Source organism: Andrographis paniculata, unplaced genomic scaffold, assembly GCF_009805555.1.
Source record: "Andrographis paniculata isolate CXL003 unplaced genomic scaffold, ASM980555v1 Contig59END, whole genome shotgun sequence".
Taxonomy (NCBI): domain Eukaryota; kingdom Viridiplantae; phylum Streptophyta; class Magnoliopsida; order Lamiales; family Acanthaceae; genus Andrographis; species Andrographis paniculata.
Genome location: NW_026137594.1, coordinates 4,780,351 through 4,805,028, shown reverse-complemented (window position 1 = coordinate 4,805,028; position 24,678 = coordinate 4,780,351). Strand labels below are relative to the sequence as shown.

The 24,678-nt window shown below is 35.4% G+C and overlaps 3 protein-coding genes, 1 long non-coding RNA gene and 1 other non-coding gene across 5 annotated transcripts; 3 read left to right on the top strand and 2 right to left on the bottom strand.

The window, feature by feature from the left end:
- Positions 1-6,261: 6,261 nt before the first annotated feature.
- On the bottom strand, positions 6,262-7,123 carry LOC127258072 (putative calcium-binding protein CML23). The gene has a single exon (XM_051284711.1). The coding sequence runs from the start codon at positions 7,001-7,003 to the stop codon at positions 6,575-6,577; it is 429 nt and encodes a 142-aa protein (XP_051140668.1). The 5' UTR covers positions 7,004-7,123; the 3' UTR covers positions 6,262-6,574.
- Positions 7,124-8,499: 1,376 nt separating this feature from the next.
- TRNAK-CUU (transfer RNA lysine (anticodon CUU)) lies at positions 8,500-8,572 on the top strand. Its single transcript has one exon. It is a non-coding gene; the product is annotated as a tRNA-Lys (tRNA).
- Positions 8,573-9,516: 944 nt separating this feature from the next.
- Positions 9,517-11,526, top strand: LOC127258071 (probable adenylate kinase 7, mitochondrial). Its single transcript, XM_051284710.1, has 4 exons — positions 9,517-9,999; positions 10,360-10,503; positions 10,804-11,019; positions 11,124-11,526. Exons 1-4 carry the CDS (start codon positions 9,664-9,666, stop codon positions 11,295-11,297), a joined length of 870 nt encoding a protein of 289 aa, XP_051140667.1. The 5' UTR covers positions 9,517-9,663; the 3' UTR covers positions 11,298-11,526.
- A 134-nt stretch (positions 11,527-11,660) lies between these two features.
- Positions 11,661-15,194, bottom strand: LOC127258070 (probable inactive leucine-rich repeat receptor-like protein kinase At3g03770). Its single transcript, XM_051284709.1, has 7 exons — positions 13,301-15,194; positions 13,070-13,203; positions 12,740-12,983; positions 12,443-12,654; positions 12,334-12,359; positions 12,139-12,250; positions 11,661-12,058 (listed from the first exon to the last, which is right to left on the bottom strand). The coding sequence occupies exons 1-7, from the start codon at positions 14,667-14,669 to the stop codon at positions 11,819-11,821; spliced, it is 2,337 nt and encodes a 778-aa protein (XP_051140666.1). The 5' UTR covers positions 14,670-15,194; the 3' UTR covers positions 11,661-11,818.
- A 4,183-nt stretch (positions 15,195-19,377) lies between these two features.
- LOC127258383 (uncharacterized) lies at positions 19,378-21,801 on the top strand. Its single transcript, XR_007840299.1, has 3 exons — positions 19,378-20,380; positions 20,837-21,057; positions 21,570-21,801. It is a non-coding gene; the product is annotated as an uncharacterized LOC127258383 (long non-coding RNA).
- The last annotated feature ends 2,877 nt before the right edge of the window (positions 21,802-24,678 follow it).

The window sequence follows — 24,678 nt, the reverse complement described above, 5'->3', positions numbered from 1 at the left end:
GGCAGTATGCTCCCGGTCGGTTACAGGAGTCCCTGGGGCCCCTTGCTGGTCAGTTGCGAACTTTGTCCAACCCCATTCCTTCACACCTTGTAAAGACCATCCCGGATGGTCTTCTGGTGGCTCCTGCCCATCTAGGGCTCCCATTACAGGGTCTTCACCCACGACTGGGAGATGTGCGATCATGGCCACGTCCATAAGGGTTGGGCCAAAGGGGGCCGAGGGCAAAAGGAAAGTCCCATTTTCCGCATTCCAGAAGGCGGACATGGCTAACAGCACCTTCTCATGCAGGTTGATAGGCATGGTAGACAGTAGTATTGCTTGGTCGATCTTTTGGGATCGCCATTGGGTCTGGAAGTGTTCTGCTACTCGTCGATACCAAGCACGATACAGATCTTTTGGGTCTGTGAGATGGGTCTTGATGCTGTCTCGGATGCGAACTGCTTGGTAGTTGGGATTGTTGATAGCCAAGGCGTTGCGAGATTCCAAAACTTCCCTCATCCGATTTGAATCTTCAGGAGTAGTGCAATATGGACGGATCGTCGGAGTTAGTACTTTCGAGGCTGAAAATGGACCTTCTGGAAGGGTTCCGTCGAAAGGAAGGGCAGGAATGTATTGATTCGCCATAGTTAGAATGTTTTGGGATTGTGATTCACACAGGCTCGTATTGCGAAGAAGGAATAAACCAGGAGTGTTGCAGTAACTGGTGTAGTTGCTAAGGGAGTTTTTCAAGAAGGTAGTGCTTTATGAACTTCCAAACATTTATTGGCGTTTGAAAGTCCCTTGGCGGCGGGCAAGTTGTTACGCACGAAATTTAGAATTAGGTTAAAAGCCCAAGGTAAAACGAGGAATGGGCCTGGCAATAGGGTTGATTGAACTGGCTGAAGGACACCGTGAGGAAATCAAGGAAAATAAATTTATTTACTTATTTCTAAGGAAAATTCAGGACGGAAGGACCTCAGGTCGGTAGGTCCTCAGGACGGAAAGACCTCAGGACGGAAGGTTTTTAGGTCGGTAGGTCCTCAGGACGGAAGGTTCTCAGGTCGGTAGGTCCTCAAGACGGAAAGACCTCAAGTCGGAAGGTCTTCCGGTCGGGAGGTCCGCAAGACGGAGAGACCTCAAGTCGGACGGTCTTCAGGTCGGGAGATCCGCAAGACGGAAAGACCTCAAGTCGGAAGGTCTTCCGGTCGGGAGGTCCGCAAGACGGAGAGACCTCAAGTCGGAAGGTCTTCGGGTCGGGAGGTCCGCAAGACGGAAAGACCTCAAGTCGGAAGGTCTTCAGGTCGGGAGGTCCGCAAGACGGAAAGACCTCAAGTCGGAAGGTCTTCAGGTCGGGAGATCCGCAAGACGGAAAGACCTCAAGTCGGAAGGTCTTCCGGTCGGGAGGTCCGCAAGACGGAGAGACCTTAAGTCGGAGGGTCTTCAGGTCGGGAGGTCTTCGAGACGGAAAAGTTGTCGAGATAGGATATCCGCAGGTCGGGTAAACTGTAGGTCGGATAGAAGGCGGAGTCGGACAAACGCGGAGGCCTTTGATCAAAGACAGGGGGCGGTTGATATGGAGGTCGGCCCAAGTGGGGTCGGGCGAAGAAGTAGGTCGGACGAAGGACGAAGTCGGGCCAAAAGAGCGGAAGGTTTGTGGTCGGCTCAAGGAGCGAAATATAGGGAATTTTGGTCTGCTGGGGACACGTGTCAGCATGAGAAAGGTTGGAAGACGGTTGAGAAGGAGACGTTGTAACCGTTCGGGTGGCGGTTTTCAGTACGGTTTCCCAGGGAATATTTAAGGATTTGAATCATCGTTTGGCGAGGCATCTTCAATCAACTTCAACAAAGCAAAGTCAGATTTGGGGATCACCACTTTAAATTTCAGTCTTTTATTTTCCAGTTTAGTTTCTGTACGTTACAGTGTTTAGAGATTCCTAATCTCAGGCACTAATTAATCAAGTTTAAGGATATTTTCTATATCTTTGAATTTTACTTTATTTTTGTTGAAAAATTACATCAACAGGGATATTTATTTTAGCTGGTGTATTTACAGTTGCAATATATGATTTCGTAACTTTGGCAGCATCATTAAACACATCAGACAATTGATTTGTAATTTTCTGCAAATGCACAATTCTTTGAACCTCAAGTTCATTATGTTTCATACGATGATCAAATTCAAGTGGTACTTTCCACGAAATTTCTTTTTTCAGTTGATTACCGTCTCCCCCTAATGTCGGGAAATGAGATTCATTAAAGTGACAGTCTGCAAACTTTGCAGTAAATAAATCACCCGTTGTTGGTTCAAGATATTTTACAATCGAAGGTGATTCATACCCGACATATATACCCAACCTTCTTTGAGGTCCCATTTTTGTGTGTTGAGGTAGCGCAATTGGCACATAAACAACACACCCAAAAATTCGCAGGTGAGATATATTTGGTACTTTTCCAGATACCAATTGAATAGGGGAATGACAATGATAACTTGTCGGTCTTATTTTCACGAGGGCTGTTGCATGCAATATGGCATGTCCCCAACATGATACGGGAAGTTTAGACCTCATTAACAATGGTCTATCAATTAATTGCAATCTTTTGATAAGGAATTCAGCGATACCATTTTGCGTATGTACATAGGGAACATGATGTTTCACAGTAATCCCAATTGACATGCAGTAATCATCAAATGTATGTGATGAATACTCTCCAGCATTATTTAGACGTATTTTCTTTATCGGGTGATCTAGAAATTGTGCTCGCAATTTAATTATTTGTGCAAGTAGTCTAGCAAAAGTTAGATTGCGAGTAGATAACAGGCATACGTGGGACCACCGCGTTGATGAGTCGATTAGTACCATAAAGTACTTGAAGGGTCCACACGGTGGATCTAGTGGTCCACAAATATCACCCTGAATTCTTTCAAAAAAAGCTAGGGATTCAAATCCAACATTTGTTGGAGATAGCTTGATTATTAACTTCCCTTTGGAATAGGCAGCACAAGCAAATTCATTCGTACTCAAAATATTTTTATTTTTCAATGAGTGGTCATTTGAATTTTCAAAAATTCGCATCATCATTACATCGTCAGGATGTCCAAGTCGATCGTGCCAAATTTTAAATTCGCTAGTAGTCATTTGGTCTACTAGGTGATATGTTTCAATGGCACTGATTTTTTTAGTAATACAAGTCGGAAGAAAATGATGACAATTTTTCTTTCACAATTCTTTTGTTATTCACAATCTGAGTTATCAGAAGATACTCATTTTCTGTCTCATTCAATAGTTCAATGTGATACTCATTTTTTCAAATATCATTGAAGCTCAGTAAATTCCTTCGAGATTTGCTCGAGAACAGGGCATTTTCAATTGCCATTTTTGTCCCTTTAGGGAGAAATATAGTAGCCTTTCCTGAGTCTTCAATCATTTTCGATGCACCACTGATAGTATCAATAGTGGTCTTTTCCATATTCAGGTGGGAGAAATAACATTTGTTTTCCAGAATATTGTGAGTCGTAGCACTGTCGATAAGACATATATTGTCATCGGCTCCCAAATATTTGACATCTATATCTTTGCAATAAGGTAAAAATAATAAAATACATGTATTAGTAATATAATCAAAATAGACTTATATACAAAAAAGGATGGCAGAAAGCATCAAAATAATAAAAGAGATACAACAACATTTTATCATTTAACATCATCAGCTATGTCAAGCAGATCATCGGCATCCAAGTGCGTGATATTTTCATTCATCACATCATCAAATGTGTCATCGTGGGCAGCGTGATTTGTTTCGGGGGCAATTATTCCCTACATTTCCTTTGAGGCCCGATATAGTTCAGCCAAGTGACTAGTTGTGCGACAAACATGGGCCCAATGGCCTTTGATTTCACACCGGGTGCATTACTTGTCATTGTTTCTGTTTCTCCCGGTGTTGAACCTCTGTTGAGGTCTGTACGGCCTTCTGTCATTATAATGCCAATTTAGCACATATCGGGGTCTGTTTTGATAATTATTGTAATTGTATGTATTTGTCCGGCCCCGTCCACGATTTTGATTTCTATCGCGATCAATTTTTTGATTTCTAACCTGCCCACGGCCACACACCGGATTTTTCAGTTGTATTGCATTTGCCTCTGAAAATGGATTTGCACATGTCGGCCGAGATTCGTGATTTTTCAACAATAATTTGTTATTTTGTTTGACCAGAAAAAGACAGGTGATTAGTTCAGAATATTTCTAGAAGCCTCTTTTGCGATACTGCTGCTGCAAAACCATGTTAGAGGCATGAAAAGTGGAGAAAGTTTTCTCCATCATATCAGATTCAGATATATTTTCGCCACAGTGGCGCAGCTGTGATGTTATTTTAAACATAGCAGAATTATATTCTTGGACTTTTTTAAAGTCCTGAAGCCGTAGGCATTGTCATTCGCTTCATGCCCTTGGCAACAAAGTCAGCCTCAAGTGATCGCATCTTTCTTTCCATCTCTCCCACAATTCAAGTGGGGATTCTAGCGTGATATACTGCATTTTCAGTGCCTCATTGATGAGATGACACAAAAAGATCATGGCCTTTGCACGATCTTGACTCAAGGAATTTTTATTCCGGGCAATAGTATTTTCCAAACTCATTGATGCTAAATGCATTTTCACGTCAAAAGCTCATGCCATATAATTTTGGCCAGAAATGAGGAGAAAGGGAAATTCCTGTTTGAAAATGTTAGACATAATAAATAGATAAAATATAAATTATTACATTGTGAAAAATAAAATATACAATTGTGCTGATAGAATTAGGTAATAAAAATACTAATTATCTCTACTGTTAACCACTATTTTATATATTATATTATATTATAAATATTGTGTATATAAATATATGTATATATATAAATATGTGTATGCATTAGATACATGTATAATATATATATATATATACACGTTATGTATAATGTATGCAGTGTGTGCGTGTGTATTAGATATGAGTGCATAGGTGTGTGTGTGTGAGTGTAGCATTAATTAGAGAAGTAAAACTGAAGGGAAGGGTGTCTTTATTCATTTCATTCTTGATTCATATTTATATACACAACACAACGAAACCTCACCATAAAGAAATAAAAGCGTACAATGACTACATAGCATTTATATGTATCATAAGTAGCTATTATAACAATTTTTTATTAATCCCAAAATGTTACAAAATTCCGAAATTCTCTATCTTAGCGGAGTACAAATGTTTGAAAATAAAATGTACAAAGAACATATGAAAATACACCCTTGGGGTGTGTTCGTTTGTAAGATTTTTAAATCTTCCTATTCATCCCATTTTTTTTCTTCAAAAATATCAAATCAAACACTTATTTTTTATTTTTTATATTATACTAAAAATAAATTTTACATTCAAAACATCATATCAACACCTATTTATATCACATCATACAACTATTCAAATTCAAAATTTTTACTATTCAAATCCCAACTCAAAATCCAAACCCCCAAACAAAACACACCCTTAAGTTTATTTATCTATAGAAATTCCAATGGGATTGAGTAATTTCCTCTCGGTTGACTAGTTGTCAAAAGCTGATGGATGAAGACTCTCTTTACACAATATTTTAGAATTTTGGTACCATTCAATATAAGTATTATGTTAAATATTAATAATTTTCATCTAAGAAAATATCATCTTAAATATATTTTTTTTTAAAAAAAAATAAAATCTGTTTTTAAACAGAACCCAACTTATTATGCAGTTTGCAGGATTTATTTAGGGAATAATAGCTCAACTATAAATAATAAAAAATAATAAAAAGAAAAAAGAAAAAGATTAAGAGTTGAGATAATACGTAGCATGATGGATCCGAACATATGAAGGCCGAAATCCTCATCATCATATGGAAATGTATTTTGGCTCTTGAATATATATATATGTGTGGTTGTAATAACAACAAGAGTAAATAGTTGAAAACTAAAATCAAAGGAAGAATAAAAAGTCAAAAGTTGAACCTTGCAAGTTATAGTTAGTATACGAAGTCGTATTGCGAGCGCAGACGCGTTTCCTTCCTTGAAAACCTTGGCTACTTTTTTATGTATGTATGTACGTACTTATTATTACTGCTTCCATTGCGGGCGGCTCTGCCACCCCCTCCACCCTCACAGTCGGTTTTAAATAAATAAATAATCATTCATACCACATTAGCTGCAAACAAAATTGCGCAGTAATAAGTACTCCTACTTATTATGCATCCGGCCAATTATGACAATGACACAAATAATATAATCTTTCGCTATGTATATTTTTAAAACAAAAAAATAAATAAAATAAAAAATTTAAATACACATGGCGAAAGGTGATTGGTCGGCATAGGAAGAGCACAATACATTGCGAGTAGGGTAACAGAGCGACTGCACGCTGTGCTCGTATATATCATATCATATACAACCAATCGAATGGAATGGAATGGAATGAATAAAATGAATCTAATCTAATCTATGTACAAAAATAAGATGACGATAACGACGACGACACAACAAGATCGAAGCTAATAAGGAAAGTGAATCGAATCGATAATGAGTTAGTTAATTAGAAGCTAGGACGACGACATCATAGCCTGGAACTCCTCAAAACTGAGGACGCCATCGCCGTTGAGATCAAATTTGGCAATCATACCGACGCACTGATCAACGCTCCGCCGCTCTCCCAATCTGCTCAGCATTCTCTTCAAGCTCTTCGCCGTAATGCAACCGCTTCCATCCATTTCATACATTTTGAACGCCTCCTTCAGATCTCCGGCTTTCTCCTCTTCTCCGCACTCTTCCATCATCCTCACAAAATCCTCCACGCACAGCAGGCCGTCTCCGTCCGAATCCATTAGCGCCACAGCCGCTGCCGCCTCCTCCTCGCTCATCTCGCCGCCGATCGATCCTACGCAGTGCCGCAGCTCTGCCGGACATATCTTGCCGTCTTTGTTTGAATCGAAGAGCTTGAATACTCGCTCGTATTGATCGCACTTTCTCATTACGTACCTCTGAAATCTGAATTCGATCGAGAGGACTGATATCGAAATCCTGATCGCGGTTTTCTTCTTGCTCCGGAGTGAAGATTGATCCGATGGAGCCTCAATTATGTCTATGACTATATATAAGCAGAGCAGGGTTTTTTACGCGGGAAGAATATTATATATATATATATATATATTTATAGGTTTGTTCTTCTTGTATACTTCTGCTTGACCTACTTATAATAATAATAATAATAATAATGATACACCGCCTCCATTCCATTCCATGTATTATCCGAATTTGTATTTTATAAATTCTATTATTTTAAAAAATGAATGCGTTCCTAGGCGGGTTAATACGTGGCATTATTTAATTGGTAGAAAGGCTGATGCCTCCTACTGGTTGGGAACGAAAGAGGAAGCACATCCGCATCCACGTTAGAATTAATCAGAAGAGAAGGTCCAAGGAAGCATTCCAAAAGTACCCTTCCGGGAATTTTCATGCGCAATACGCGTACGACGTCGTATGTAGGTATTTCTGGCAAACTACTACTTATTTATCCTAGCAAGTTACTTTTATTTATTCGGTTTCTGTTTTCCACTGTAGAGAGTACATCATCATAAACACATGATGATATGTAATTAAATTTGTTCATTTTCAAAGTAAGATGATGGGTTTTGACTAATAATAAAATTAATGCGATCGTATAGTTGTTAGAAATTTTATCTAATAGTATATATATATTGTTAAACAGCAGCAGGATCACATGAATTAAGAATTCAATTAATTACTTATTAATAAAGCATCTTCTTCAAGCTTGTATTCATATGCTAATATAAACGGAATATGAGTGACGTACTCAATGAGGTGGGCGCCCTTTCTCTTTCTCTTTCTCTTTCGTGTTATACTGCTGCACCCCTTAGGCCTTAATTAATTACCTAATTAGCAGTTTAGTTTATTAAAAATAATGGTCATGGCTTACACGTGCCTTATTTAATTATTAGTGTAGCCTTGTATATATGAAAAAGGATCGGGTCATCCACGAGGAGCACACCGAACCGACACCCCACACCCACACCCACACCGACATATATATATATATATATATATATGGTTTTGGAGATAATAATACAATAGTTACGGCATGTGTAGTGTTTAATTAGTGTCATATCTATATTTTACAATTTACATTATTAGCTTCACCCATTGTATGGATTATTAATGTTTACGTACGCTTGCATGGGCATGGGCATGGGCTTGCTAATGGAATAATAACGTTGCATTTGCATGTGTAAGTAAGTGTGTTGTGTTAGGGCTTACTTCAGACTTTGTTCCTGCTGCCACCAAAAAATGATAATTATGCAACCATTGATTGTAAGGTTTTTGTCGCCAAGTTTGTCTTCGTTTTAGGGACCATACAGATACAGGCACTGGTACTGGCACAGCAACTCAAACAAAGGAGCTGTTTATTTGTAATAGATTAAATTGTTTTGAACAAAATGTCCAACGAAATGCCCGTCTAGCTCAGTCGGTAGAGCGCAAGGCTCTTAACCTTGTGGTCGTGGGTTCGAGCCCCACGGTGGGCGAATTTAATATTATTTTCTCTTTTCGTATTAATTTTTTGGGGTCAATACCAGCTTGAATTGGGCTTTGGGCTAGTAACAAATTAAAAATCATTTTTTTAATTTAAAAATTACTCGAACGAATAAAATTAGTTATATATTTTATATACGGCTGAAAACTGATTTATGAGTGAGAAAAAATGATTGGTCTCGTTAATTTTGGTTCTATTCAAAAAATTTAATGAAACGTGGTTTCATCCAAATGAAAATTCTCAACACAACCATCTCTGTTCACGGCTCTATTCTCAACACAACCAACTATATTGGGCCATGTTCACGATTCTGTTCTCAACACTAATATAATCATATTGTAAATCATGTTTATTATTATTTTTATTTCTAGGTTAAAATTATTTGATATATATATATTTATAATTCAACAAAAATATCTTGTACAATTATTTCATAATATAAAAAATAATTAATATTAAATATTTTAAAAAATAATACAAAAAAAATATAAAAATAATAATATATTAATATATAAGCGGTGTTGAGAAGCAATGAACATGCTCTAAAACATGGGTGTGTTGACAACATAACACACGGGTAAAAACACGACCGTGTTTAAAAGTATAGGATAATCAACACGGCTATGTTAAGCCTAACACGATTGTATTGGCTGCCTGAAAAGCCAGTCACCTTCCAAATCATTCAATACGGCTTGGATTAAAATTAATAAATTTTTATTTAAATATAATCAAAATTAAAAAAAATAATAAAAAATAAAAAAAATGAATAAGACCAAAATATGGAACAAAAAAATATGAATTTTTGCTCTTTACGAGTGTAACACGAAACAATCGTCAGGGCTTCTTTAAGTCGTAAAACATTGAATATGTAATCTGTCTACGTAGCATGAAATTCAACAATGCAGGAGGGAAGGGAATTCGGAAGCTCTAGTCTTGACTTCTCCTTTGTCTGCCGTCCACGTGTCAACTATCTGTCCACACGCTTTTTACCGTTCCAGATCTCTTGTCTACGATCGTTCCTTCTTGTTTCGTTCGCAGCACTGTTCTGGAAACCTCTCGAATTTTCATCTCCTCTCCGCCGCCATGTCCGCGCTCTGCCGGTTCGGACTGTCCACGCTCCTTTATTCTTGCGGGCGTCGGACGATTAGGCGAGGCTATGGATCAGCTGCAGCAGCTCTGTTCGACTGCGATAATTACCACTGGTTCGACGACGATGAAGAGCGTTGCAGAGGATCGTTGGAGGAATCCGACTCGTGGGGAAAGGAGGAGAGGGGTGTACAGTGGGTGATAATCGGTGATCCTAGGGTGAAGCGATATGTGTATGCTAATCGGCTTGCGAAGCTTCTAGCTGTTCCTCACATTTCCATGACTTCTCTCGTTAGGCAAGAGCTCAACCCTAATTCTACTCTGTATAAAAAGGTTCGTTCTCTTTGCGATACTCCAACCTCTAATTAGACCAAGGCTTCCATGATTGTGAAAACATTTACAGAAAATTCACATCGTTTAGGCACTCTACTGGATATGTATTTCAATTTCTATCATATCTGAATTGATAAAACTTGAAATCTATAACTTCCGCTTATAAGAAAGACGTTTAAATGGATACTGTTGCTAATGAAGATTCCGTTATACTTCTATCATGCTCATTGTTAACTGGCAGCTGTATAATATTCCATTTTGTTGCAAAGTAGCAATGATGATGGAGGAATTTCTTTTTGAACGGTTGTTTTTACTCTAGAAAAAATGACATTCTGTTACTTGCTTTTGATCGTAAACCAGATTGCTAGTGCAGTGAACCAAGGCAAGTTAGTTCCTGAAGATGTCATATTTGGTCTTTTGTCGAAAAGATTGGAAGAAGGATACTGCTGCAGAGGTGAAACTGGCTTCATTTTGGATGGAATTCCTCGAACAAGGATGCAAGCAGTAAAATGCTTTCCCTTCTTTTGCCCAACTTACCCTTTTCTCTTTGTTTAATTTAGAACTTCTGCTCGCTCGAATCATTGTTCCAGTTCTTTTTATTTAATATATTATCATGATCGGGGCTGTCAACCCTGAGTAGAATTAATGTGATGTTGGCTTGTTTGCCTTCATTCTGTAGAATTCATGCAGAAACACGTGCCATTTGTTCAAAGAAATTATCATGTAAATTATAATGTTAGCAGGAAGGCTGTCTGAACATTTTCTAGCGTAGTATTATGTTAATCTTCTTGTGGTTTTTTTCAGGAGATACTAGACCAAATTACCGATATAGATTTGGTGCTGAATCTCAAGTGCACAGAGGAGCCTGCAGTGAAGAAAACAACTTCAAGCAATAGACTTTATTCTCCTTGGCAAAAATTCAATTCCATTGCTACCTCCGAATTTCGCCACAGTCTTGAGGCACAAGCAGCTCATTTCCAACCTTTGGGTGAGGAGAAACTAGGAATGTATTCTGAGCAGGTACTTCCATAGCCTCTCTTCCTGGTAGCTGATTCTCATTCCCTGCCATTTGGGAGTATTTAATTATGTTATAGAGTGAGTTGGCTTAACTTGTTTCAATACAGAGGAAGAGCTTAGAAGACTATTACAATGGGCAGAGGAAGCTTGTCAACTTTGAGGTTGCTGGCGGACCTGCAGATACGTGGGAAAGTCTATTGAATGCATTACAGCTGCAGCACCTCACAAGGGTTGAGGCTGTCACTCCTGCTGATAGTTCATTGCACAAATTACCGGTATGATTTTATTACCCTTACGTAGTACCTTTTCATTTGCATCCGTTAAGGCTGTTCTTTAAGTAAACACATGAAGGCTGGATGCATGGTGGAGCTGAGTTTCTCTTCTTATGAGGTAGTGTAAGCGTATCCAATTTTGTAATAGATGTGAAAAGGCTATCATCTTACTGTAAATACAAGTGCATTCTGCCTTAACGATTTGTAGATAATAGAAAGTGAAAATTTCCCTCGTTGATTGGGATCTCTTCATTAGGACGACACAAAAATAAATAGATAACTCTCCAGTCCCATTCTAGTATTTCTTAGGGACTTGCATAAACTTTCCTAAGTCTATCTTAACAGAACAATTCCTGTATCTCAGTCTGTGGTCTGTTACATGACCCAATCTCTAACACAACCAACAGAATCAATACTGAAAACAAAAACAAAAATTCATTTACAATTGAACACTGCTGCAATAAAACAGTGAAGGTATTCTAGAAAAGAAAACAGAGTTGCTGTAGGTGTGTGTGTTTTCGATGGTTGCCTTAGCTGAAGCTCTGAGGGGATAGAGTCTCTGATTTCTGATCAGAATCTGCTGCAGTTTGCACTTGAGCTGCATATTGTAAGTTCCACAGGACACCCTCGAACGAGGGCCGGCTAGACGGCTCTGGTGATATGCATTTGTTTGTGATGGATACCACAATTGACAAAGATTCCTGCGAGCTAGTTGTCAACACGATAGGATCAACAATTTTTCGCCTGCCATCTTGGCTGCTGAAGGATGTCTGGGAACCACAAGAAAACATCATCTCATGAGACAGGTGAATACTTTATAGCATTAAGATTGATGTCTGCGTTAACATACCATTTCATTTAGCAGAAATGCCTCTCTTTTCCCATTTAGATTCGGACCCACAAGTGATTCCAATAATATGAACCCAAAGTCATACACATCATCCTGCAATTTCTCTACTTGCCTGCAATCAAATGTGTCTATTAACCTCAACTCCCAAATAGCTTGTGGTTAATTATTTAGCATGGAAGGGACGTTTCTTTTTACCCTGATTTAGCCATGTCTCCTTTTCCCTACAAAATACACATGTATTGCATTTGTTATAGCTTTTAGTATTGCAAGAATATATACGATACGCTAAAGAGTGCTAGCATACCTCAGTTTTTTCAGTTTCATCCATAAAAATGGACATTCCATAATCACTAAGCTTTGCAACCCCATGCTCATCAAGCAGTATATTGTTTGTCTTCAATTGATTGTTCGGACAAGGTGGGATGACCCCGGTATGCAGAAAATGGACAGCCTTGGCTACGTCGATTAGAATAGATAATCTGTCTGACCATTTGAGAATCTTCTCTGGACTTGCCTCTGCAGTAGAACCAACAGGATCATTCACTATTCAGATAGAAGAGGAGGGGGACATATATATCTGTCTTCTAAGAGATTATTTCACCTGAAAGGTGCGAGCGCAAGCTTCCATTAGGAACATATTCGTGCACAAGGAGCAATCTGTGTATAGTCGAGTCCTCTTGCGTTCCACCATCAATGCAATGGCCTAGAAGGCCAACCAAGTGAGGATGACACAGCTTTGATAGCATATCGAGTCGCAACTTGAGGTTCTGGATAGAGTATTTTCTGGATAGTGCCAAAGATCGTATTGCGACTAGGGTGCCATTTTCAAGTCTTCCTTTGTAAACCTGAGAAAAATGAAGGCACAACAACATAAGAAAAGTTTCAGAATAACACCAGTTACGGTAATTCTTTGTAACATATGTAGCAATACCTTTCCAAGAGAACCCTCCCCCAATAATGTAGTTTGATCGAAGTTTTTTGTGGCTTCTTCCATTTCGCCTACAGAAAACACCTTATAGAGTGGAGAACTTTGATTCCCCATGTTGGAGCCTTCAGAATTGAGCCCTGGTGAAGTAGAAATCGATAGAAAATCATATTCAACTTGAAGGATTCACAATAGACTTTCTTTGAGAAATCACAAAACTAGACAACAAGAACTCACTGGCATTTGCAAATAGTTCCGAGGAGATTCCTGAGGGCGAATGATCTTGCTTAACCTTCGGTGCAACGTGCAAAACAAAACTCTCCCTTCTGCATTGCCTTCTACGGAAAACCAGAAGACCAACAACAAATACGATTGCAACGATCACAACAACACCCCCTACAACACTTGCTAGAATGCTGATTTCCCTCATTGTGGATCCTTTTCCACCCTTATTGAGGTCTTTGCAGTAGGCAGCAGGATGCTGATTCTCAGCATCTTTGGAGAAGCAATTCCCAGAAACTCTAACTACTCTGTTCTCACCATTAGTGTTCAAACAACCTGGAAGCTCACCAGTAAATCTGTTGTTGGAGACATCAACAAGACTTAGAGCATCCCCGCATGTAAGGCTCCCCGGAAGTGATCCGCCAAGAGTGTTTGATGATAAATTCAAGTAACTTATATTCGGTAGTGAGAAAAGCTGCACCGGTGGGATTCCGATCAGATGGTTCCCTGACAGGTCAAGATGCTGCAGTTCATTCATTTTGCCAAACTGCTCCGGTATTCTACCCGAGAATGAATTGTTGCTAAGGAAAATATTAGCAAGCACGTTCGGCAGAGGAGGCAATTCAGATCTAAAGCTGTTGTTTCTCAAATCCAGCAATTGTAGATTAGAGAGGGCGCTCAGATCGGGTAACTCCCCAGAAAGCAAGTTGTTTGACAGAGCTAGCTCAGTCAGTGTGGTAATTCTCGAAACTGATGAAGGAACTTCACTCTTCAACTTGTTGTTCTTCAAGCTCAATACAGTGAGATTCGACAATGAATCCAACCATTCAGGGATTGTGTTATTTAGATAGTTTCCATCGAAGGTCAATGACCTAAGCTTCACCATTCTCGACATTTCAGGAGGAATTGAACCGAAGATGTAATTCGAACTCATGTCTAGAGCTTCAAGCGAATACAATCGATGGATTTTTTCAGGTAATGGTCCCCAAATACCCAATGAGACTAAGCTTACGACTCTTAAGCTAGACAGCCTTGCCAGAGTAGTAGCGAAGGAATCGATAGAGAAAATTGGGGATAAGGTCTGATTGGGGATAGCATATCCCCTAAATTCGTTCATCACCTTGGCGATGTTCTTATCACCTGTAATGCTGATCTCTGTAACGGTGTCGTTTTCGCATTTGATGCTCATGTGTGGTGGAGATGAGGAGCTGCACAAATCACCTGTGTGGGTCTCCCAAACGTTGAGAGGCGATGGGTACTCGAGATGCTTCCTCAGCTGAAGAAGAGCCTGCACTTGATAGCTTCGCAATTGATGAGTTCTCCAAACCAGCAAGAGCAACGAAAGCAATACAGAAATCAAACTAGTCGAATTCCTCATCTTCATATCAGTTTCCTACTGGTAAGCTGCCGTAGAGCTTCAGCAAAACCCTAGAAAACCGTTGGAAATCCAATCCTGGACTTTAAAAGCAAACTCTGGAAAGAGCATCGAAGCATTCATCATTGCTCTCCTCTCTTCATGCGAAACCATAGAAGAATTCTGCGAGCGTCGGATCTAAGGCTGGGAAAAATACAAAAGGCAAGCGATAAGATGCCGAGAGAAACCATAAAAGGAGGAGAAAGAAACCACAGAACGCAAACGAACAAGGCGAAATAATAATGTTGATATTCCTTCCTGCAGAAACAAAAAACACAAAGGACAAGGAGAATGGCTGGATGGTTAATGGGGACAGATTCGATTCGATTCGATTCGATTGGAGGAATTAATATGTAGATGAAGCTGCTGGCGCTGCAGCAAATTACCAAAACTCAACTGATTTCTGAAGATGGAAGAACTCGAAGCAGTGAGTGCAGTGCTGATAATGGAGGGAATTGACATTTAACAACAAACACCTAGTGACATTAATTACAAAATTTGAGGAAAATAAGAAGGCTGTGAGTGAGTTATGAGACGGGAGACAAGACAGTCAGAAATCAGAATTAAGTAGGGATTATTTATTAGTGGTTATTATTCTATCCATTTTTAATACTCCATGATGGGTCCGGCCAGGTCTTGTTACAGAGGGCACAGAATTATCTATTGATTGGCTTGGCTTGGCTGCTCAAGTAGACAAACATTACAGTACAGATTAGTACACCTATCACCTATGCTACGCTGAATATAAAGTAAATATATACTCCCTCCTTTCCCTCCTTTTCTCGCCGAAATTAAGTATTCATTTGTTTTTTACATAGTTTTAGAAATATAGTATTATATTGAAACATAGTAGAAATAAAGTAAAAATGATTAAAATAATCTTATTAGTATGTATGATATAAAGTAATGACATTTGTGTAATATATTGTAAATTGTAAAGGTATTTGTAATGTTAGTTAAAAAATAAATAAATATTTTGTTATAATAAAATGAATTAAAATAAAAAAATAAATATTTTGTTATGGGACGGAGAGAGAAAAAAGAGTATATGTATATAAGACAGAGAAGGTGATAAATGTAATTATGTAATGTAATGTGATGTAATCATGTTCATAAAGGTGGTTATTATTGGGAATTGGAATTGGGCTGACCAGTCAAGGCTGGGCCCACTATCCAAGACTAGACTTTAGGTTTGTAATTTCTCTCTCCACTCCGACTGTGACTGTTCAATAAAATTGGGGGAGTTAAGATAAGGAGTTAGGAGCATTTCATTTATTGGTGTAATAGATTGATGGTTAATTAAATTATTGCATCTAATGGTTAGCATTCGGATTTTCATTAGTTTGGTGCTCCATCCAATTTTGTCAAATTTGAATCTATTTTAATTTTTGAAATTTTTAAAGAAAAATCAATTCAACTCAAATCAAAATGTCCGAGATTTGAATTTTTAAATTTTAAATTATAAAACTCGAATCTAATCCGAAAAACGAAAATATAAAAATTCTAATTTAAATTATAAAATCGGAAACATATAGAAAATTTCAAAATTACATAATATGTTTTAAAATGTAAAAATTTGATAATGATTTGTTTTTTTTTTTATTATGGAACTATTATTTTATTTAAATATTAAATCTATATATAATAAAGTTAATTAATATATATATATATCTATTATATTTTGGACTTGAGATTGATTTAACATTTTATTTTAAAAAATATCTGAAAATTCAAAATTATAAAACAAATTTAATTCAATCGAATTCGAACTAAATTTTAAATCTAATTTTGCTCGGATAGAAAATTCGGATGTATTCTTTTTGTGAAAACAAACAAATATATTTTTTTTAAAAAAAAAAAATAATTTATACGCACCATTATTTTTATATTATCTGCACAATATTTTATACCTCGTATAAAAAAAAAAAAAAATCTTTTAAACCATTTTACAAAATAAACACACCCGCTTTGAATTCTCATCCTGCCTTTGTTTTTTTGACCCACAGGTGGTTTGAAAACTTCCCTGTATTTTCGTAATATGCATAAAAATTTTATTTTTTAAAAATAAATTTATACAATTTTTTTAAAATATAAATGAATTTTATTCAATTTAAAAAAATTTGAACAATATCTTCTACAAATTAAAAGAGCCTTATACAATACTCTCTCCCTTTTTTATTCAAATTTATTTTTTTTTTCTTTTTTTTTGTTATTCAAATTTATTTTCGTTTTTTTAGTAAAAAAATATTATTTTTTTATCAAAAAAAAATTATTCTTACATATTATTTTTAAAACTCGTATCCGGTCAAATAAACACACAATTGGACGACGGATAAATAGTAAAATTAATGTCAAATCAAAAGTGAATTATAAGTCCAATGGACAGTCCTCTGTCTCGGTAATCTCCCCCTTGGGTACAAAAAGTACGCCCTAATCAACTTTACCTTTTATTTTTTGTGCTTTGTTATTGATCTGAGTCAGGACTTATTCCTTTTAAGACTAAAAAGAAACGAGTTTTGTTGGGGTTGTGTTTTTGTTTTAATCGAGGTTTTGTTTTTATTTGTTATTTTTATTCCATATTTAAATAATATTTTTATATTATGTTTTGTAAAATATATTTTTTTTATCTCAATTGAATTGTTATTTTTTATTGATGATACTTTATTTAAAATAATAATATTTAATTAATTAATAATATTTATTTATTATATCAGTTTATTATTTTTTATATAATTAATAATATTAGTAGTTCTATAATTTAATATATATAACTAAAAAAATAAAATATATATTTAAATATTTTAAAATTAGATCACAATATGTTTATTTATTATAATTAATATAAACTAATTTATTTTAAGTACTTATAAGATAAAAATATTACTTTCTTCGTTTCCGAATTATCCATGCTACCGTAAAAACAAAAATTTAGATAAAGTATAATTAATAAGTAATTAAAAAGTGTATTAATAAAAAAAATTATTTTTATTATAAAAATAATTATTAAAATTAAGATAATTAAATAATATAATTAAGATTTAAAAACTTATAAATTATGAAATTTAAAATGTATAATTATATTTAAAAAAAAAGAAAAAGAAATTATATGGGACTGACGAAAATAAAAAATATGGACAATTTATGTGAGACGGAGATAGTAGTTTTTTCTAGGAGAGAAATAAAAATAAAGCGATTTTGAATGGATCCTATCTGATATATTATATTATATGTCACGTAGTTAATTAAATTGATTTATATTTCTAAGTATATTTTAATTTATTAAAACTTATTCAAAATAAAAAAAATGTCAATTATTACAAGACATACAAAAATGATAAATGATCAATTAAGATGGAACGAAAAGAGTATTTTTTTTATTGAAAATTTTGATTAATAAACAATTGGTTTTAAAATCAAAACCAAGATATTCTTGTTTTTTTACCTATATGTATATTTCATCCGTTCTGTTTTAAATGTGTTTTTAATTTAGGACATAATATTTAAAATAATAATATTTAATTAATTAATAATAGTAATTTAGGATATTATTTTTAATTTTTATGTAAATAATATTATTAATAATTTAAAAATAAGAATTAATATATATAATTAAAAACATATTTAAAATATATTCCTCCGTACTAATACAATAGTCTTATTTACCATTTTTGTTCGTCCCAAAATAATATTCTTATTTCCATAGATAATCATATCACTGTAAAACTATCATTACGTTCTCATTATTATTATACAATTACCACTGTTTTTTACACTAATACACTCACAAGGGCAACCCGTATTTTTTACTCACTATCAATATAATATTAATATTTCTTAAATCTCGTGTCAAACACAACTCAAACTATACTTTTGGGACGAATGGAGTATATATTTAAATATTTTAAAACTTATATCTCAATATATATATATTTTGATGATGTGGGAACCCGCAGCCGCTACTCGAAAGTGCGTACTGAGTAAACCCCGGTCGAACCTAATACCCTGCAAACTAGATCCTACATAAAAGACACACTAGTCTATTTTAGGAGATTTTTTCTTTTTCAGAATTTTAATTTATTTTTAAAAAGAATTAAGTGGGCCCTGCCAATATATACTTTATGAGTATAATACTCTCTTCGTTCTTAATTTTTTCATTTAATTTTTCTGTACAAATTAAGGTAAATTAATATTTTTTACATATATAATATAATAAAATAGTGTAATATCTATTTTTACGTTTGACATTAAAATAAAAACAATATGAAAAATAAAAAATAAAATTATTTTGATATTTAATTAAATGTTAATTTTACTAAAATAAAAAATAGATTTTTTTGATTTGAACAGCTAAAATAATAAAATGAGAAATTTACTTAATGCACATAGTAAATAATAATTATTAATTTAATAACTTATAACTAATAATTTTTGTTTATTAGTATATTTTTATGGGGTTCGAATCTCCTATCCGGCACATCTTCCCGTCGCTCATGTCCATCCAATTGCAAAGCTACGGGTGCTTCCTTACTTTTTTTTCTTTTTTTTTAAATAAAAATTAAATTTTTATTACAATTTACAATTTTACCCCTTAATTTTAATAGCTATTTTATTTCTTTTTCAACCCAAAATATAATTTTACGCAGCAATTCCATCTCCTCGCTCGCCGCCTGCCGCCAGTCGCCGACTAGGCCGTCGCCGCCGCTCTCTTCTTTCCGGCCTCAAGAGATCCGAACCCGAATTATACCATTTTTCACTTTTACTTGTTTGAGCTCGGTTTTCACGGTTTCCTCTATGGTATTCATAAATCCGGAGACTTTAATCAGGAAACAGGATGCTGAAATCGTTATTTAATCTCCTAGTAATGGAATGGCCAGAATTGCATTCTTCGGTGGCTGTAAATTCTCACTCAGTCACTCATCTTCACCATTTGCTAAGCTCCTGGAAACCTGCACGAAATCTAGGTCATCAACGGACGTCCGGGCTGTCCATGCTTCCATTGTCAAGTCTCAGTTCATTCATGAAGTGTTCATCAACAATAGGCTGATCGATGTGTACGGAAAATGTGGGTATTCTAAATACGCCCGTAAGTTGTTCGACAAAATGCCTACAACAAATGCCTTTACTTATAATTCAATTATCGGTGCATTGACGATGTCTGGATCGATAGATGAGGCTGAAAAGGTTTTTGCTTCAATGCCTGAATGTGATCAGTGTTCCTGGAATTTGGTGGGCTCTGGTTTTGCTCAGGCTGAGAACTTTGATAGATCTTTGGAGTATTTTGTGAAAATGCATGAAGCAGATTTCATGCTAAATGAGTATAGTTTTGGGAGTGCACTCAGCGCTTGTGCCGGATTGCGGGACTTGCTAACGGGTATACAAATTCATGCTTGTCTTGCTAAGTCAAGGTTCGAATTGGATGTCTAGGCCGGTCGCCGACTAGGCCGTCGCCGCCGCTCTCTTCGTAGCCTCTCTCCGTCGTCGTTGTCCAGTCGGTTGCTGCTCTATCCCCTTTCTCAAACCGCCCACCATCAGAAATCTTCCTGCCATCTTCTAATCGTCTTGTCGAGCTCAAGATGGGTAGGCCATCTTCTAATCGTCCTGGAACTGCGAACCTCGTCATTGAGGTTGGCGAGGCCGAAAACCCTCCCACTGGATCTATAGGGGTTTACTCCAAGCCTGAGGTACCATTTTTTTTTTTTTTTTGAAGTATTCCTTGTTCTGGGTAATTATGTACTATGATGTTTACCGAACTAATAATATCTATGATTGATCATTTGAGTTCTTTGCTGCTGGTAATTTGAAAATGCCTATAAGGTGCTGAGGGTTAGCTATAGAAGATTACATTAACATTGTGTTTGGAATGTCAATTTCTGAATTGAGCTAAATTGTTATGTTAGGTTTCATTTTTGCAACTATGGAAACAATATTTGTTCTAGCCGAACATAATCAACCCAGAACCTCAAGGAAAATGTTGGTTATGGCTGATATCATTATGATGATTAGGACTAGAAAATGAAGGATTGTGAATGTTGATTTGGTCGTATTATTCTTTGTATTTCCGAATGAAAAATGGATGCCTCAGTTTACATGTGAATTGACAGTATTATTAGTATTGAAATTCTAAATTGATCTCATAGGCTAGATCTTGGTCTCTGGAAGGGGCACTGAAACTGAAGAATTTGCTCGGATATGGAGATATTTGGGATGGTTCGGTTGCGTGTGGATGGGGTCAGGTATTGGAAGTTAGCGCGGGACTCTCTTTACCTCGATTTAAAGGAATGTCGACTCCTTTGTCTTGGCAAAACCCACGATTATGAATCATATATTATGTATCTTTCAACTATTCTGCTGGGAAGAGGTAAATGATTAAAGTTCATTTTTGGTGTAATTTTTATGTGTAAATCAAAGTTAAAGTGTTGTTCTAAGATTGCCGAAACTTGAAATAACTATGAAAATTAAGGTGGTGTTAAAGAAAAGTTGTTGAAAACTGAGATGGAGAATAAAGTCTTGTGCTCGTCGAATTCTGGAATTAAATTAGTATTTCTTATGCTTTATTTTACTCTGTTATGTTGGTGAGCAAATGAAGAAGCATGAAATTAAAAATTTTGTTGTGTTGGTGTTAGGTTAAATGAAGTATATCAGTACTCCATCACTTAAAAAAAGTTCATTCAATATATTATTTTTAGTCTTGGTTCCTATGAAGCTCAGAATATTATTGCAACTGCATGATAGTTATGTTTTATTTTGTATGTCTTTTGATAATTGAAATCGAATGACATTATTTATGTTTTGTACTTGCCATCATTTAGGTGTGCAAGCTTATATTTGCATGTCCAAATTTGTTTATATTTGAACTTTAACTTTGTGCAGGGACTAAAGGCTTATATATTGAGTGGACTTGATTGGCTTTCAAAAGAAAGTCAAATATGCAATTAAAGAAGAGGAGACTAGCTCAATTAATTAATTACATTGTCAATAATATATATATAATCCTGATAGATGATTTTGAGAAGAAACCTAGTTTGTAATAAGGTAATGCAGGCCGACTATTAGATTGTATTAAGCTCCATTGGATTTTGTTATGTGCAGCAGTTTGTATACATACTTATACTTAATTCCTAATTATGCAGAGTATTATTACTATATATATTGCATACATATGTTAGTTGTTTATTTATATAATCAATATGATACAATCAAAAGTGTACTGAATTAAGAAGTATTATTATTATTATTATTATTATTATTATTATTATTATTATTAATTATACAAAACCAACTCTCATAATAGCATTAAACAATAAAAAATTGCAAGCATAACTTGTTTGCATGAAAGATTTATTACCAATATAAATACAAAGACTCAAAACACAAAAATAAGATTCAAAACAATAAAAATTCAAGTTGTAGAATCATTCAAGTTAATAGTTGAAATGTTGTTCCATCATCTCTCTTTCTTACAAAATTACCAAAAGATATAAGAAAAGTGTCATCGGCATTGGAAATGTCTGCAAAATCATTCCATCTAAAGATAAAACTTACAACTTCGCACAACAAAACAAGTTTCATTCCAACCTATTATATGTCACAAGATCCATGACTACGGGATGACTAAACCTGTATAAATGTAAGTATTAGTACTTGAGCGAAAATACAATAATTTAAATCATAAAATCACGACATGAATTATAAAAACAAATACCTCAAGTAATTGAGTGAAATTCAGAGCATATGTCGAATCACCAGGGCATTGGGAATGCAAGTTTGATATTGAATTAAGTGTTTCGATCTATAATTAAATATATAAATTAGAAAAAAAAAAAGAAAAAAAGCACAACATTAAAAAATGAAATAAAAATTCAAAATAAAGTACAAAAAAGTAAACCTGTTGCGGGGCTATTTGATCTTGCCTCAATAGAATGTCATATCCTTCAACACGTGTCTCATTTATAGATGACTATTTAAAAAATAATATAATTATATTAATATCAAGTAAAATAATGTAAGGACAAATACTAAAATTAATGCATTTTTTTTTCAATTTAAAATGGATTTTTTTATACCTCCGGTTGTTTTTTTTTTCTTGGAATTCTTTTCCAACCCACTTTTTGGTCTTTTACCGGAACGTATTCTTGCTTTTGTCTTTATGCCCTTCACATGTACGTTGCCTTCTTTCTCCGGAGCTGCTCCCATCCTCAAAGCTGCTTGAGTATCGCTCACAGAAGATCTCTCACCCAAATATTCATTCACCTTCTCAGTGGTCTTCACAAATGATTCTTTCGCCAATTCATATGTTTCTTTAGATTCTCAAGCCCTTATCATCAATTTGTTGAAAAACAAATTCAAATCCCTATACCTAATGCCCGCCATTTTCTTAGGATCATCCACGTCATCTTCCAAGGAAAACACCACTCCACTCTTAGTGTGTTTGTTTGGGGGTTTGAATTTTGAATTGAGATTTGAATAGTAAAAATTTTGAATTTGAATAGTTGTATGATGTGATATAAATAGGTGTTGATGTGATGTTTTGAATGTAAAATTGATTTTTAGTATAATATAAAAAAATAAAAAATAAGTGTTTGATTTGATGTTTTGGGGAGGGGGGAAAATGGGATAAATAGTGGAAATCTAATCAAATTCCCCAAACAAACACACCCTTAGCAGATTTTGTCCATCTTTTCATCATATATTGCTTTGGGATCTTAAAAACATTATTATTTGTCAGGACTTTCAACGCATGAGCGCATAACAAGCCGCCAAATTCAAATTTCCTACAACTACAAGAAACGATCATCTAAAGAGTTAAAGTTCACAACATGATACATTGACCTTCCCAAGTAACTGACATGATAAACTGCTACTGTTTCATCCATGCATTAAGAACCACCGCACAATCATAAGCTTTTCCTAGTTCCTTTTGAAAATCCTTAAAAACTTCAGTACACACTTGCAACATGTTTCAAAAGTTGAACAGGTAAAGGAAGGACCGGAGCACTCGTACGTGCTTTAAAATCAGCAATCATTTCCTCATATCGGCGAGATTCAATTAAAATTTCGAATTGTTCAAAAAATACTCGCAAAGGGTTCTTGGAACTCACGTACCTTTTGATAACACTATTCATGCTTTCACGACGCTGTGTTGTAGTAATATTAGCACAAAAGAATTGGCGCCCATATACCAATGCCCATTTTTCTTTAACTCTAAACAACCTCTTCAACCATTCGTTCTCCATTATATCATACTTCTCCAACATTGCATCCCATTCATGCAGAAATTCATCTTCTTCACAATCATAAATACACCTTCTAAAATGATGTGCAAAATCATTATATTTTTCAAAAACTCCACTTAAATGTATTGCACCATTTTGATAGATATGCCAAAATACATAGCCTGTGGCAAGTTTCAGGCCATCTTGTACCTAATGCATTCGCCATAGCATGATCCTGATCTGTCAGAATAATGATAGGCTTTTTTCCACCCATGGTGTCTGCGAATGTATCAAACAACCATTCAAATGAAGGGATTGTCTTATCATATAAAAGTGTGGCACCAAAGATTATTGTTTTTCGATGATGATTGACACCGACAAATAATGCAAAAGGGCGGCTTTCTCTGTTTTTTCTATACGTAGTGTCGAAACTCACAACATCTCCGAAATCAGACTAATCTGCTTTCATTCTGCCATCTGCCCAAAAGATATTAGTTATCATATCATCTTCATCAACTTGAATTGAATACGAAGAATTCGGATCTTTCTTTTGCATCTCCTGCAAATACTCAAGCACTCCACCGGTATCTCCAATTTTCATATTTTTTGTTCTCTTTGAGCGTAAATAATTCTTATGGTCTTGCTCAATAAATCCTAAGCTGTCTCGGCCACCGGCTTCTTTAACCATAAGATTATGAGAGAGTTTTGGAGTAAGTCCCACAGATTCTGCCATCTCAATCTGCTTAGCATGGGCATCATTTATCCTC

Excerpts from the sequence above, each read along its gene's own strand:
- LOC127258070 (XM_051284709.1), bottom strand. The coding sequence starts at position 14,669 with ATGAAGATGAGGAATTCGACTAGTTTGATTTCTGTATTGCTTTCGTTG. Across the intron at positions 12,251-12,333 it reads GGAGACATGGCTAAATCAGG|GCAAGTAGAGAAATTGCAGG; the intron begins GTAAAAAGAAAC and ends ATTTGATTGCAG. Across the intron at positions 12,059-12,138 it reads CATTTCTGCTAAATGAAATG|ACATCCTTCAGCAGCCAAGA; the intron begins GTATGTTAACGC and ends TGTGGTTCCCAG.
- LOC127258072 (XM_051284711.1), bottom strand. The coding sequence starts at position 7,003 with ATGAGAAAGTGCGATCAATACGAGCGAGTATTCAAGCTCTTCGATTCA.
- LOC127258071 (XM_051284710.1), top strand. The coding sequence starts at position 9,664 with ATGTCCGCGCTCTGCCGGTTCGGACTGTCCACGCTCCTTTATTCTTGC. Across the intron at positions 10,000-10,359 it reads ATTCTACTCTGTATAAAAAG|ATTGCTAGTGCAGTGAACCA; the intron begins GTTCGTTCTCTT and ends ATCGTAAACCAG. Across the intron at positions 10,504-10,803 it reads CTCGAACAAGGATGCAAGCA|GAGATACTAGACCAAATTAC; the intron begins GTAAAATGCTTT and ends GGTTTTTTTCAG.